Source organism: Sarcophilus harrisii, chromosome 1 (assembly GCF_902635505.1).
Source record: "Sarcophilus harrisii chromosome 1, mSarHar1.11, whole genome shotgun sequence".
Lineage (NCBI taxonomy): Eukaryota > Metazoa > Chordata > Mammalia > Dasyuromorphia > Dasyuridae > Sarcophilus > Sarcophilus harrisii.
Window position 1 is genome coordinate 39,784,086 of NC_045426.1, and position 13,173 is coordinate 39,797,258.

The 13,173-nt window shown below is 35.8% G+C and overlaps 1 protein-coding gene across 1 annotated transcript in view; it reads left to right on the top strand.

Annotated features, from left to right (window-relative positions):
- Positions 1–13,173, top strand: part of LOC100915406 (contactin-6) — a 415,511-nt gene that overhangs the window by 78,256 nt on the left and 324,082 nt on the right. The window contains exon 3 of the mRNA XM_023498129.2: positions 6,987–7,162. Coding sequence (XP_023353897.2) covers positions 6,987–7,162 — 176 coding nt within the window. The remainder of the gene's footprint in view (positions 1–6,986; positions 7,163–13,173) is intronic.

The window sequence follows — 13,173 nt, forward strand, 5'->3', positions numbered from 1 at the left end:
TCAGATCAGATTAAAATTCTACTCTAGGCTTTTTTTTAAATCATATTCCTTAAATAAAGAGACAATTATGCACTTAGATAAGCATTCAATAAACACCACATAAAAGTAAACTGTCTTTTTAAGTAACAAAAATGTTTTCTGCATTAGTGAGCCAGTGAACTTATCTGCATTTCCAAAGAAGCAGCCAAAAGCAGTGGGGGGAGGAAAGGGAGGTGCATTAAATTTTCACCTTGAAGCCAAAAGATCCTTTTCCATTCCCCCTTCTCTCACTTAACTTCTCTTTATAATTGACTTTTAGGGTGCCAAATCCTTCTCAGGATTTAGACAGCAAGTGTATTTTTTCCTGTCCAGACAAATGGAAAATTCATTAAAAGGCCTGCCTCTTTCTTTTTTTTTTTCTTTCTATATCCTCTTTCCCTTTGCAATCTGTTTTTCCCTTCTTTACACTGTCTCTCTTTCTCACTTTTCTTTCCTCCTTTTCTCACACCATCTTTTCCCCTCTCTCTATCTCCTCTCAATGCAGATGTACTCAATCTTTCTCTGCCATACTCTAATCACACTCCCAAATTATTAACCCTTCTAACTAGATGCTCCATTTAAACTATTAATTACTTTTGCAAATCAATCTTTCTTGTCCCTTGTCTTTAAATCTTTTTTTTTTTTTTTGGGAACTTTAAGAGTCACAATTAAATGACTTTGAACCTAATTTCACAAAACTTATACATATATCCAGCAGAGCTGACAAATTTTAAAGCAATAATTCATAATGTTTGCAAATTACCTAATATATGTTTTCAAAGGTAGCACACTTCATTTAATTTGGAGGTATATGACCTCTTCATGTAAGTTATCAGGACTTTGTTTTAACAAACTATTGTTAAACTGAATCAAATCAAATACAGCTTAAAAAAAAAAAGTTTTTCTTTCAATAGTAAAGATCCAATATTCAAACAAATTCCTAAGATCATATATCCAGAATAAATAGATCTAGCATGCATAAGTCAATATATCTCCTACAATTTCAGAATCTCAGTACCACTTTAAAAACTAAGTACTCAAAATTCAATAGACCAATAAGCCAAAAAGATATATTTTTTTTTTAACTTGGTGATTAGCATCAATTTCTTTAGTTCTCTATCTTACCTTCCCCCACAGGCAGAGCTACCTTCCTTGAATCAGATATGGTTTTTATTGCCCTCTTCCTTTCCCCAACAGGTTTTTCTGCCAGGTTTTAAAACACTTAAACTTTTTCTTTGTTCTTTTGTCTTTTAAATTAGTGCAATCAGGTTATAAGCTAGTCCAATAAGAAGTTAAAAACCACAAGCATTTTTTTTTCTGCCAAGTACCTTTACAATATTGAAATAACTAATAGTCAACTTTCTTAAATTCCCAATAACACAGAACTGCTTTTGCTATCGTATCTCAAATAACAAATTTCACCAAGGTGATTAAACATAATTTCTTTCTCTCCCTCTAATCCTATGTGGCCTGCTGCAGTCAGGGGATGAAGAAACAAAAGAAACTATTTTCACTCTCTGCATGATCCTCCCCAATTTAATTGAATTGCTTTGGAATTTTGAAATGACCAATTGCCAAATTCCCCAACCATTTTACCCAATGGACTTTTTCAAAAGCTTCAGCATTGGTCAGAGTTGGAGCCTACAGGAAATTCAGACCATTCTCTTTTTTTTTTTTTTCTTTCTTTCTTTCTTTCTTTTTTTCTCTTTCTAGCTCACAGAACAAACATGACAAAGACATTCTGCACAGACACAAACACAGACAAAAATTACGTGGAAGAGACCATCCCTTCCCCACTTTCCCACATACAAAGATACCCAAGTGTACTTTTTTTTGTTTGTTCCTGATTTGGGGGTTTGGACTTCACTTTCCCCATAATTTAGTTAGGATTGCTCTTAGACTCCTCTTGTTATTCTGAATTATTTTTGCCACAGCAGTCACCCGATTGTGTTCTCAGAGAGTCCTTCATCTAGGGTCTTTTGTAGTCCATTTCACTACCCAATTTACATGAGAGGCTCTTCCTCTCCAGTCTCCCTCAACCCAGCTAATGGACCCCCCAGACTCCCAAGTGCTTAACTTCGGGCTACATGCGTGTAGGTTCTCCTGATTGCCAGCTCAATCAATCCAACTCTCACTTTCTCCTTCACTGAGTCTCTCGCTTTGGGCACTTTGCTTGCCAGAGAGAAGGAATTCCACCCCACTCTGGAAACCACAGGAACAAAGTGTCCCATGGGTGCCTGCCTCCAAATAGAGATGGTGGTCGTTCTCTGCCAAGTCATGTGATCCTGAACGAGCCCCCAAAAATGTGTGGGGTACAGAGACCCTAATCCAAAATGACTACTTCACTTCTCAAAGTGAAGGTAGAAAGTATTTATTAGAATCTCTGGAGAAGCAAGCAGTCCACGTTCCATAAATCCAGAATGAGGAAAAGTCAAGATTACAGGAATGAGAGTGTGATTGCATAAACAAGTGCTGCCCAACCCTTCCCCAAAATCCCCTTATGCAAAGCCTTTAGTATAGATTGGCTCTTCCAATTACTTTCCCTTTATATGGCAGGTGGGGTTATAATGGCCTTATTAGAGATGACTTAACTACATAAAAAATTTCCTTTATTCAAGGTCACATGATTTCTATGAAAGCAAAACTGTGGCTTCAGGCTTTTCTTACTTATTCTGAGAAACCACATTGCTTGTCCCACACAGTGCTGACATGGTACACATAAAGTCCCATGATCTCTAATACAGTTGAATTATGAGGAATTTAAAAGCATTTTAGGAGATACCAATTTTATTTTTATTTATTTATTCTTATTCTTTGCTCAAATATCAATGCATAAGTTGAATTATTCTATTTTGAAAATAATAATTTGTTGATATAGTGATAAGAAATTGTCTTGGATTTATGGAAAAAACTGATTCCATCTTTTGAAGGCAGAATTTTTTGGATGCCCATTGATTCAGATGCTTATGTAGTTATTGCCAATTGAATTGCTCATTTGCTCAAGTATATTTTGTTTATGAATTTACTGGAAAAGTGGTGTAATGTACAAAGATCTATCCTTTAAATACGCTACATTTATAAAGTTGAGTAGGTAAAGGTAATGGTAGGAGAGAAGCCAAATATAATGCCCCCCCACAAACACACACACATACAAAACAAAAACAAAAACTTTTCATATATTGAGAAATTATAACTTCAAAATAAATGAAGAGTTATCAGAACCTTGCATTTATTTTTTCTATTTTCATTTTTCTTTTGATTTTTTGGATGTTAATGTCTCATAGTCATTAGCTTCCACCTGTCCAAATGTAATTTTTAATGAATTATTTTTTTGTTAGCTTTTTAATTTTTTCATCTAATTCTATTTTTAAAGGACTTGATTTCTTTAGTAGATTTTTATCTCATTTGGCAAATTAAATTTTTTAAGGAGTTGTTTTCTTTTTGTGCTTCCTTTTCAAAGTTTTTGATGCTTTTATCATATCCTTTCAAAATTTTCATTTTTCCCAATTATTCTTTTGCTTCTCTTACCTAATTTAAAAAAAATACTTTTTGAGGTTTTCCAAGAAAACTTTTTGAGTCTGAGACCAATTCATATTCCCCTTTGAGACTTTACATAAAGACATTTTACCATTGCTGTCCCTTTTTGAATTTGTGTTCAGATCTTCTATGTCACCATGGTCACCATCTATTTCACCATTCTATGGTCAATGATCTTTTTTTGTTTGTTTGTTTCATTTTTAAAAATTGAGATGTGCTTCTAGGGCACAGAGGACACTGTCCCAAGCTTCTTTTTTTAGGGGACAAGGGCCTTGTCACTGGCTTTCCATGGTAGGGTCTGAGATCCTGGCAACTTTCCCACTGCATTGGATGGTCCAGCCTAGTTGTTCCTGTTTTTCAAGAGTTCCAGAATTTACAGATTGCTTTCTTTGCTGAAGTTTGAGGCCTCTCAATGGGATGCTATGATAATGGCCTGCTGGCCCAGGACAGAGGGTCCATAGGTGCTGATATGTGCTGTGAATAGCTTTCCCTAGATTGCCTATACCACACTTGCACTGGATTGCACTCCTCTTTTGCCTGAATGAGATAATTTTTTTTCCTGAAGTTCTTTTAAGTTTTCATAAGTTGGAAAATTATTTCACCCCACATTTTTATAGGTTGTTTCTGAAGGAAACCAGGGAGTTTTTTCTGATGAAAACTATTGAGAGCTCAGGCAGTTTCCTGGCTTCTCTTTGATATCCTGGCTCTGGGCCCAGAATCTTGAATTAAAAAATATTTTTAGTTTCTTCACTAGAGAAATACTAAAATAAGAATGTGATAATGATTTTGAAGAAATTCTTATACATGAATTTGTTCTTCATAAAGGATTATACTTGTAAAAAGTCAGGATTTTTAATAATGGGGGAGGTTTCCATCACTTTTAAAATCTTTGTGCATATGGAATAAAATTCAAAATTCTTCTATGTCTTAATTTCCAAACTGAACTAGCCTCTATAGCTACCTCATTAAATTTTTCCTTTATTCTAAAATTATTCTTTATAAAATTAATCTAAAAAATATTATTATTCAAAAGTGAGAAAAAGGAACCAAAAAAAACTATGAAAAGCTAAAATGATGAGCCCCAAATAACATTTTGACAGTATGACAGGAAACAACAAAAAAAGGAAAAGGGCTATCAGATGCTGTATCTTATTACTCACATGTAAGGTTTCATCTAAATTGATTCTCAGTTTCAGTTTGTCATAATATAAACTATTGTAACTTTATTTTTGCATTAGAATCAGCTATAATGATTTTTCTTTGGTAAGGAAACAAGATTCTAAAAGATAATGATATTCAGGTTTTTAAAAGATAATTCTACTGCAGGAATTCTGAACAAAGGTTCTCCTTGTCTCTTAAGATTAAATCAAAAAAGAGTCCTAAAATACATGGTGTAGTACAGGAAAGAAGAAATTATAAATTGCTTTAATTGTATCCAATAAGAAAATCAGCAGTTAAAAATTTTTCCTTTAAATCCAGAGTATGTAATTTGAGGGAGACTTACTTGTCTTAAATTCCCCTGAATCCATTAATTTTTTTTTAATTCCAACATTGATTGAAGCATACTCATTATGCCAAAATTCTCAACATGACAGAAATTGAACCCTGATCTTTCTGTTCAGTATAATAATCTTTGAACCACAATGATTAAAATGGTTATGGAGATACTATGAAGGATTCACTGGCTGTTGCTAAGCCAACAACTTTGAATTTGGATTGAAAAACAATTGTAAAGCTTAATTAGGACCATGTAATGATGACAGCTATTATATCAGTGATTGATTCCAAGTTAAAAGGAAGTCTCAAACAGAATGCTAGCTATACTTTGCTATCAAAACTGAAAGGAGCTTCAAAGTTCTCTGAAAAGTGTGTCCTTTTTGGTAAATTATGAAAGGTCATTTTAGATGTTGGATAGATAGTCTTTTGATTGCTTAAGATTGCCTTAAGGAGATGGCTTCTTTCTAATTCCTCTATATTCTTGAAAAATATTGAAGCTTATTTTTTAAAATGGGCTATATAAACTCATTCTCCACCCCTACCTCCTCCCCCTACAAGTGAAAAGAAACTCCAGGCGAATTTCCTTTTTAAAAAATCTACTTCCTTTTGCTTCACTTTCATAAAATGGAGCTAAGGGGTCTAAGAAGCAGTTGAATTAGTTAAAGCAACAAAACCTGTCCAAAGCCTTTGCCTGATTTGATATTTGATCAATCATTTCTCATCTTTAACATGGGACAGCTTTATCTAACTCCATATTTCTTATCTAGTCTTGTTCACATTTGTCAGAATCCATACATGCCGTGCTTCTCTCAAGATTTAAGAAATAAATCTGCAATGACTTTTTTCTCTGACAAATAGTCACCACCATATTTTTAAAACTCTCATTATTGGGCAGAAAATGGGTCACATTTATACATAAAAAAGATCATTTTAAAGGCCATATACACAGACATGCAAACAGTAGTATGAGGGTTTTTCAAGTGATTGGTTGTCATAATCCTAGCTTATAAAAATATACAATTCTTTTTTAAGGTCTCAGTACTTTGTAAATATATGTTCTAAGTGTCTTGAAATAATTCTCTAGAGGAAAAAATTATTATTTTACGCAGAATAAAGTGTGCATTGTCTGTGAATGGTATGTAATGGGAAGGGTGGAGGACAGAAATCCAACTACCTCAAAAGGATAATGTTAAACTTCTGAAATTAATTATTGCTTTTTAAAAAACAAATGTCTGCACAGGTTGTTTCAGTTAATTAATTCATGTGTTAAAGAAATTTCGATGTGACTATTAGGTAAGTGAAGAGATCTTTCATTGCCTAAAATAAAGCATTTCATACTATATTTGTTTTGCCTCAAGTATAATTTTACTTTGGCATGTATAAGTACTTTTGAAATATTACCAACGTGATTAATTTCCCAAATAACAGACTAACAGAGACAAATTGTGTCCTAAAATAGCCAGGTTATTATTATTTTGATATCAGCCTTCAAGCTAGCATTAGACAAATCTTTTTTCTACTTTTTTTTTGCCATTTACAATGTACTTTTTCTGAATTTCTATCACTAAATCATTTTTGACATTCAATTTTGTTGTATCACTTGAAAGTGTTCGGGAATGATATAAGTTATTTAAAAAGTCACTGTAAGGATGGTATCCTCAGCATCTGCCCCCTCAATGTCAAACTTTTTTCCCCATATGAAGAGTTATCATTCCTTGCATAAATTCATGTCGCTAAAGTGTTCAGAGGGTTCAAATAACAAAGTTGTTTATATCACTATTTTACTAGTAACAACTGACTTTCCTGAATTCCTGGTTTAATTGTATCATATTTAATCACATTTTTACTGTTGTGAGAAGTAAAATTGTGTACTGACGAAAAAAGAATGACCAAACATAAATTTCAATTATAATTTTATTTTTTCTCTCTCAAAGGTGGAAGCAAAATGGCACAGATATTGATTTTACCATGAGTTATCACTACAGATTGATCGGAGGCAGCTTGGCCATCAGTAATCCTTACAAAGCTCAGGCCATCGGCACATACCAGTGCTTAGCCACCAATCCATTGGGAACTATTCTCAGCCAAAAGGCAAAGCTCCAGTTTGCATGTGAGTTATGGAAAAGATACTTATCCTGTGTTTATAAAAGTAAATTATCTTCTGACATCACTGAAGCTCACATCAATTGTGCAAATACCGAGTTATTGCAATAAGGGCATGTCCTGGGCTAATGTTTAAATATATGGATTACCTTGATTAGATAGCTCTATTTTGTTGATAATAATGCAACTTTGGCTGTCTTTTCTGAACTTTCTCTTTAAGAAAATTTTTAAAAGATCTTTCTTCGAGCATTAATAGTAAGAAATATTTCTGTATTGAACATTGATCTATGGTCATGCAAAACAGGAGAGAGTTAAGGACAAGATTTCTCTATTGGCAAGATAATCACATGTATAATAACCTGATATAGGTGGAAATAAATTGGTTGAAAAAGGCATGCTTTACACATATTATAATGATGTCCAGAGGCATCTCATAAATGTCACCTAACTAATTACCTCTGTGACATTTTGATATAAGAGCAGATGTACAATAAGCAGACTACCTCTTATATACCCTTGGTATATCTTTTTAATATCATGGTGGTTGACTAGCTTGAATGTAATTTTGCTTTTGATTTGAACAAAACTTTGCCCTTCCTCTATGTGTCTTTCAACTTTTAAGGGGTGATTACATTAAATTATATAGGAATGCCACAAGGTATATTTCAACAAGAAAAACAGCTTTCTTCCCATTGTCTGTCTGTCTGTCTGTCTCTCTCTTTTGGTGGGTGGAGTTGGTGTCTAGTTCTTCCAAAGGTATTTGTTATCTGAGACTATGAGAATGCAATTGCCATCAGTCTTTATTAATAAAACATGTCTTTAAGACAACTTTGTGGAAGTATTTCAGACATCAGTGTGTGTATTAATTATTAAACATGTTCTGGATTTCATAACTAGTTTTATATTATAAAGGTTATCTAAAGGAATCAGTAAAGATCAGATGTTCAGTAAGCTCTTTATACAGGCCTGATGGAGGTATTTTGAGAGGATTTACACCTGATTTAATAAAATAAAGAGATCTTATGGATAGACATGGTTATATATACATCTATACAGATGAACATAATACATATACACATATACATATACTACTGCTTTTATTGAAACTGAAAGCAGAGTTAATAGAGGAAAAGAAAAGAATGTGTTGCAGGTAAACTATACATATACATTTCTAAACTATTTTAGAGTCTAAGAAAATCAAGTAGTTTTCTGCCTTTCAGTTAAAATGATCACTTGGAAAAACAATGGAAAACCAAATGCTGATCAGAAAAATCCATAAAAAATGTGTTTTCAGAAATGTATTTTCAGAAATACATTTTCAGAATTGCATTGCTTATTTTTGTTTACATAATTATGTTTGAAACGCAAGTTGGGAAGGGGTAATCTTTCATTTGTGATGATGAGTTAATATATAGGATTTAAAAAAATATATCAAACATCATTGATCTTTGGCATCCCCCAATTTAATTCAATGATGGCCCAAATGACTTCAGTGATGATGTTGAGGTTGGGAATGAGGTTTGGGACACCAAAAGTTTGAAGAGTTTCCTAAGGCCAGAAGCTATTTGACTAAGGAGTAGTCAGTCAGATTGTATGTGAGGGTTTCCTGAGGCAGATTCCAAAGCCAGAAGATTTAGGACTACTGCTTTATTGTTAGAACTGAAGTCCCCTAAAATCAGTGGATCACAAAATCATATTACATCATTTACCCCCCTCAAGCAGTTATCCCCAAATTCATTTGGGGCAGAGGGATGGAGGTCTCATCTTCTGGAGCTGCTTCATGCTGATAAGGGGCATAGTGTAAGGCTCTGCCCAGTAGAGTCCAGACTAAGGAGGGGAAGCAAGATGGCAGCAGCAGCATTGACGGGGTGCTGAGTGTTAGAATCAGTTAGGCATTGGTATTCAGGGTAAACAAATAATTAAAAGTTCATAGCTTGAAGCCTGGAGGAAGTAAATCTCACAAGTAGGTTAAAAATTCAGGAGCCAAATATGAGCAGAAAGATTAATTAAGGGTGATTTAGTAGGGACAATATCTAGGAACCACACTAAGAGGAAGGTTGGGGGGCAGGGATGAGGCTATCATGAATGTGTCTCATCCAAACAGCTTTTCGTTGGATAAATACCAAGGAATGTTTTCCCCAGAATCCCACTTTTGTCTCCTTGAAGGAGTGGGGGCAGTGTCTGAAGCAGTGGCATTATACACAGTGAAAGGAACACTCAGATGACTTGGAGTGCAAGAACCATAATGTTTAAAAAAGGTGCTAAGCATTGAGTAGAGAGGATGATATGCAGAATGGAGATAATAATTAGCCTTCAATGGATTTTATCTCCTTTAGCAAAATTTAAGACCTCAATCTAACAAAGGAAGGCTTTTATCCAATTAATAAAGGTGACAATAATAAAAAAAGCAACTTGAAGCCCCTGAGGGGACATATGTGTAAAATCAATTTGCCAGTCCTTCCCTAAATATGTGCCCCTTTTCCAGATAGGCTTTAGGATGAGGAGTTAACAGCCCTTTCACAAACTGAGCAAATTTGACAGATCTGCTTGTTTCTCCTAGCTTGTGACCAATGAAAATAGATCTCACAAAGTATTGGAAAGCATTTTTTTTTTTCAGTGAGTAGCTTGGTGTAGATTGTAAAGAAGTTTCCACTGACTGGTCTCTGGATTTAGAATGTTAGTTCTCAGGAGGTTATGAAGAAGCTTCAAAGAAGGCAGTGTAGAAGACTATGAGTGAGTTTGCCAGAATACTTTTGGAATGGGTATTTTACAATTATTAGCTTTCTGGCAAGAAGACAAAGGATAGTCAGGTTAAAGTTATTCCCCTGGGAGATGGTACAACGGGATGGTATCTAGAGTGGGGAGGTGATATTTGGGAAGGAGGCCTTTGCAGATAATCTATCAGGTTGTATATGTAGGCTCCCTTGAGGATGTTGAGGGCACACCCAACAATCCTGAATAGCTCCATTGATCTAGGAGTTCCCTAGCCTGACTAAAGTCTAAGAAGTAAGCTCCTCACTGTCAGGGGCCCACAGAGTGACACCAGGAGAGCTGGATAAAAAATACTAATAGCAAAAGCTCTCATAAATAACAAGAAAGAAAGAAAGCTAATTTTAAATTCCTCAGCCATGCAGGCTGAGCTATAATTGCTTGGCAAAGAGCTGGACTAAAACTAGAAGATGGACTGAGAGTGTTTGAAACCACCCAGAAGGAGAAAGGGTGTCCCATTTCTCACAAGCTAGGGAAGTAAAGCCAACAGCATAGGCAGCCAAATCTGCAAGCCTGTTTCCCTTGCATATTTAATAGGAGAACTTTTTGGTGTCACAAGTCCCCTTTTTCTCATATAACCCCACAAAGGTACAAAATATGAAAAGCATATTTGGAATCAGTATAGATATTCACTCTCATCCCTTTCTCCAATTCTAAAATTCTGGGAGGGCAAAAATGTTCTGAACCTGTGAGAAGTTAGAACCTCCAATGGTTGACCTAGGGTGAGCTTAAAGGCTCCTGAGCTATCTCTAAGTTAGGAGGGTCACCCCAAAGACATCAAGCTTCTTAGAGAAGTAAGCAGGTCTGAGCTTGGCCCCACCTTTCATTAGGTAGCTTTCAAGATCTTAACAAACTGATAAGACTGTGGGTCTTTAAACAAAGAACTTCCTACCCCTGAATGGGGGAATAAGGTCTGGGAGTTGAGGGTTTGTATGGCTGCAGTCAGAGAAGCTTCTTGGGTGGGGCTGCAGATAAAGTATTATGCCACAGTTCTCTTTTATTATCCTGATTCAGTGTCCCTAATTATCCTGACTCAGTTTCCCTAAATTGTCCTGACTCAGTTTCCCTAATTGTTCTGCCTCAGTTTATCATTGTTTTGCTCAATCCTGAAAAACCACCCTTCCCTCTTAATCAGAATATTTGATAAGGATAAAAGATCTTATGTTTTAGAATATCAGAATGCCTCTCCCCATCCCAAGCTATTAGGATATCAGATACTGTCTTATCAAGATGCCTCTCCCCATTCCAGGGTGCATCCCCCCATTATGTTATCCCCATCTCTGGTGGCTCACCCCTCCCTGTCAGAGTTTCGATACCACTCGCAGCACCCGGACTCTGCCCCTGCCTCAGTCTACCCCCTATGTCTGAGCCATATGTATATATGTCATTGAGAACTCACATTGTTTGCTAGATCTTGAAAATGATAGTCTCATTCAGCCCTGGGATCAAGCTATGGATCCATTTGGTCTCCCTTTAAATCTCTCCACATCTCTCCCTTTAAATAAAATATTAAATACTCTCTAATCTCTATCTTGCCTCAGTTTCTCTGGCATTGCACAAGATACCATCTAACCCATAATGTGCTGTTGGGGTTCTCAGCTAGGGCAGACCTGCTGACACCCAGCTGATGTCTGAGAACTTATCCACTTATTGTTGCCTCTACAACCTTCGGAAGTCTCCGGATATGACAGAGTAGTCTGACACCACTTATGCAGTTAGAGAAGCTTTATTGCTTGGTTACATCATCTTGTCTCTCCTGACTTTCTCTCCCTCTTCTGTCCTATATTTATATCCCTCTCATCCCCCCTGCCAACGTGCCCTAGCAACAAATGTGTGTTTAGGTTGTGTATCCAGGAGCCCAACTCCTGAGACATTGGGGGTAATCTCGATTTGGTGCATGCTCAATGCCTGTCTTGACATGTGTATGGGATGTGTACCTCGGATCTCTAGTCAGTCACACAGAACCTACACCCAAGGACTCAACATCCATTCCCAATAGTGAGCTGACTGAGATCCAACCAGCCAAAGACCACAAGGGTCAAGTTTGCACAAGATCTGTCTTTGCACAGACTTATTACCTATGCAAATGGGGCATTGTGTGCAAGGTACATGATGAAGGGTCTCAAGATTAATGCAGATTCTTGTTAGTCCGTTCCTTAGCATTCTTTTTGTTACATTCCCTAGCAATGTGCATTGGTAGGGGGTTACATTCCCCTGGATTTGTCCCTTCAAGGGCAAAAATAAATTGTGAGTCTTTATGAAATGGTATACAAAAGAAAGCTTCTTTAAGATCTAGAATAATAATAATAAAACATTGTGTCCCCTGGGATACTTGTATTGGTTTCATGGCTTCTACTCACCATTTATTCTAATTATAGAAATTTGCTATAAATGCCTGAGAGCACATACATGACAGGATAAGGCAGCCTTAGTGTGATATGTTTCACAAGTGATCATATAATAATAACTCCACCTTATAGCCAGACTCAGGAATAATCAGGTGAGAAGCAAAGAAATAAAACAGGGAAACTGAGTCAAAAGGATCCCATCTTAAGAAGAAGCCAAATAGTGTCCTCCCAGCTTTTTGACAAGATAAGTCATCTCCCAAGACATTTCAGGAAGTCATTCTCTGAGTAATTTATGGCATTTTTCTTGAAATGGAGGGCTATTGACTTAATGATTAGGCAATCCAAATCAGAACGCAAAAGAATATCAGTTACAATCCAAAGCAATTTTAGCTCTAATAGAAAATTCTACCAATTGCAGCTTAGGGCTAAATACATTATTTTAAAAGTTTATCAGGTCTTAAATCCATAAGAGATTTTGTTTAACATGTTTTATATGTTTAAACTTATCCTGGTACAAAGGATCAATCATTATACTGGCTTATAGATTCTTAGGAAACACAATTATTGTTTAGAAACTATAAATCCTCACCAGGCTTATTTCTCAGGGCTGATGATCTTGCTTATCCTGATGGTTTCAAGAAAACTGGCAAGCTTACAAATTGAGGGGAGTTGATAGAGACCTCAGGGAAGAGGCTGAGCTTGCTAAGTTGCCCACTTCAACTATTTTTAGTGCTTTCCTGGGTTGTACTGTTTGATACCTCCCTCCACTCTGTAAAGGGAGACAGGAGTTTACACCTCATACTTGGAGGTAAACTGATAAGACTTAACATGATGAAATAACTTCAAGTAACTTAGTTAACAATTTTAGAATTTTCCTAAGTAATAGACAAATAGTTTTAAC